Below are 3,038 nucleotides of genomic sequence, written 5' to 3'. Positions count from 1 at the left end.
GCAAGAAAACAGAGACTGCTCCCAACCAAGAGCAAGCGAAGCGTAGAAACATAGCACTGATAAACATGAGTTTGAGACTGTTTACTTTTTGAGCTCAAAACCATCATGTAAACCTGAGAAGACTTGCATTGACGGTCATAACTGAAGCTGAACTATTTAAACAAGAGACTCTGAACTAAACTAAAAAGTAGGATAATGAAGGAATCAACTCGTTTGAAACACATTTCTTTAGTTAAAGCCGCTAGTAAAATCTATGGGAGCTGGGAGGTCAATTAAAACGCCCCAAAAAATTCAAGAAATGAAATGGACAACGGATAAAAAGAAGAAAGGATGTCTCAGGAAGATTACCGTCTCACTATCACTCAGTCACATTTATTCTAATGCAAATAAATAATTCAAACAAAAATACATTGTAAAAGAGCTAGTGCTCAAGTTTCCAAGTAGATGACCCTCTCACTCTCACTCATCAACCTCAAGTCATAGTAGCATTCTTTGTCAAACCAACGGTTTGGTACTCCTTTAATTTCAACTTTCCTCAAGTCATTGCTTTGCAAATCATAACGCAAAATGTAGAATCCAGAATGCATCTCCACCGGTGCCAAGATAACTTTTCCGTCTTGAGTTGTGCCTTTTAAAATAAACTCAGTGTCCTGGACTAAATGCCTCTGACAAGGCTGCAAAACCAGACTCCTCTTCGACCATTCCTTTTTTTCAGCATCTTCCAATACCCATAATATCACCATACCCCCAATTTTTAGCTTGCTATGTTCGAAAATAGCTATTTTCCCACCATAATCTATAAGTTCTGCCTTCATAGCAAGTGCAGGAATGGATATATTAGCCCTGACATCCTCAGGTAATATGATGGTAGTTAACTCTTCAGACCTAACGTCAAAACTCACAATCGCGCAAGTGTACATATCATGCCACGCCAGATAATGTACTACTGATCCACTGATAGACTGTCCTCGTGGGAAAGGGGTATGAGGACGATAATTCTCATGCGGAACAACCTTTTTCCAGGAACCTCCAGCTTCTAGAACAAACACCCAGTGCTCTGATTTCAGATTAGACAAACTGTACGAATACATAACACTGGTGCATAATAGTTTGTTTTGATCATTAACTGAATCATATCCGATATAGTACCGGTTAATATACCTCGTTTGACCTTGATCGGCTATGAAGTCAGATTTTATCTTGGGTAAGGTCAAAAGCTGTCCGGTGCTGGGGTTGTATATACAAGCTTTTTCCCCCATTGAGAAACACATCAAGCCGTGGAGATCAGTCAAGTAGTAGCCTCCCATCCCTGGGATCCTCAAATCTTGGTCGACCACAAAACTAGTGTTGTCTGGAGACGTTGATGACATGGACAGCAGTTCACTTTGACCGCGTTCACCAACCAAACACATGTATAGATGTGGTTGTTGTTTTCCTTGTGTGATCGTAAAAAACGTTCGCAAAAATATCGAGAAGAGATGAGGGATGACCACTGCTTTGAGACGCACTTGAACCTCGCCAAGTACTTTGGTGGCAGTCTGATAAGAATTTCGACCAAGAGATCTAGAGGGATCTCGGAAATTAGACCCAAAAAAGAGTCCATTATCAACAAGTTACAAGAGCGATTTGATCTTCTTTTCTTCAGCTTAAACAATCTTGATGAGTTGTCTACTTCTGCATCCATTTTCAATGAAAACAGCAGCTAAGAACAAATCAATTGGAAGCTCTATGATCCAAGAGCAAAAACCTAATCTGTATGTATCGTATCTATGCAAAGGTGGGCTTTTTAATTTTAAGTAAAAATACTATTTTATGTCTAAAATACAACTAAACTAAGACCCGAAAAATTGTGCGGGATGAATGTTATGTATAAAAATAAATTTTATTTATTATTATTATTTATTTGTATGCATTTATGTATTATGTATATAATTAAATTAGAGTAAGGACATAAATCAAAACATTACATTTTGTTTATTTACAATATTTTTTTGGTAAATAAATCAAAACAATCATATTCATACGATTTATGAACATTTGTATGTTATTATTACCAAAAAACGTAAACCATTGATTACAAAATTTTAGTGTAAGACATTTAATATTTTTAGTAATTTATAGTCGTTTTAAAAATTCAAAATATAACATATAAATTTTTTTTATTATTATATGCTAAGGTGGCTGTTTAATGTATTTTAATAATATAAAATTAAACAAAAAAAAATCTAAGATACAAAAATTATTATCAAATATTTATTATTCATAATCATTAATTGTCATATATACGTTAATCATATTAGGCGATTCCGTAGCTTTTATATAAAGAAAGTGCGAGAGTATTCTTTTGTACACTATTTATCAATTTAATAGTTAGTTTAATAAAAATTATAATATAAATTAAGATGAACCGACCTATTTCTCTAAGAATTTTGAATTTCATTCTCATGGTGACATAGATATTTGATAATTTTAATGGTTTTTATTAAGTTCAATAACTATGAGATCTATACCGATCTTGACCGATTCATAATCGAACTAGTTATTAGATCTAACCCGATTACATAACCGGTTCATCGTCGAACCTTCTCGACCAACAAGTCGGTCCAGTTTTAAAACGCTGTTATAACTAAAACTCAAATCTTCTCTGAGCTGTTTGATTGATAAAGCTCATTTTAAACTCTACAGGCCATAGCCCTTAGGCCCATCAGCATAAGAAACTAATTCCAAAATTAAATTGCTTCTCTTTTGTGTTCTTTGATTGATATCAGTCTGTTGTTTATTAATATTTGGTTAACAAAATGGCTTTTTTTTGTCATCTCGTTTTATTAAAACGACCAAATGGTCAACAAAGTACAAAGAGGCCTAACAAGACAATGCCATAAAGCCCAACCATAAAAGTCCAAATGATGAAGGATGCATCTCCACATGACAGCACATAGTCACGCGTTTTGCCGTAAGCAAAAGAGAACTAGATGGCTCAGAAGCAGAGACGCCGTCGACTTCACCGGCTCGGAGATTACCGTCGGATGTCTAATCGA

General features: G+C 35.0%; 1 protein-coding gene across 1 annotated transcript; it reads right to left on the bottom strand.

The window, feature by feature from the left end:
- Positions 1-243: 243 nt before the first annotated feature.
- LOC106334959 (F-box/LRR-repeat protein At2g40920-like) lies at positions 244-1,770 on the bottom strand. Its single transcript, XM_013773367.1, is given in 2 exon segments — positions 244-1,456; positions 1,459-1,770. Coding segments are annotated over 2 exon segments (1,254 nt in total). The 5' UTR covers positions 1,685-1,770; the 3' UTR covers positions 244-428.
- Between the last annotated feature and the right edge of the window lie 1,268 nt (positions 1,771-3,038).

This window comes from Brassica oleracea, chromosome C3, assembly GCF_000695525.1.
Source record: "Brassica oleracea var. oleracea cultivar TO1000 chromosome C3, BOL, whole genome shotgun sequence".
Lineage (NCBI taxonomy): Eukaryota > Viridiplantae > Streptophyta > Magnoliopsida > Brassicales > Brassicaceae > Brassica > Brassica oleracea.
Note: the sequence above shows the minus strand (reverse complement) of the source record. Positions and strands in the feature narration are given on the sequence as shown.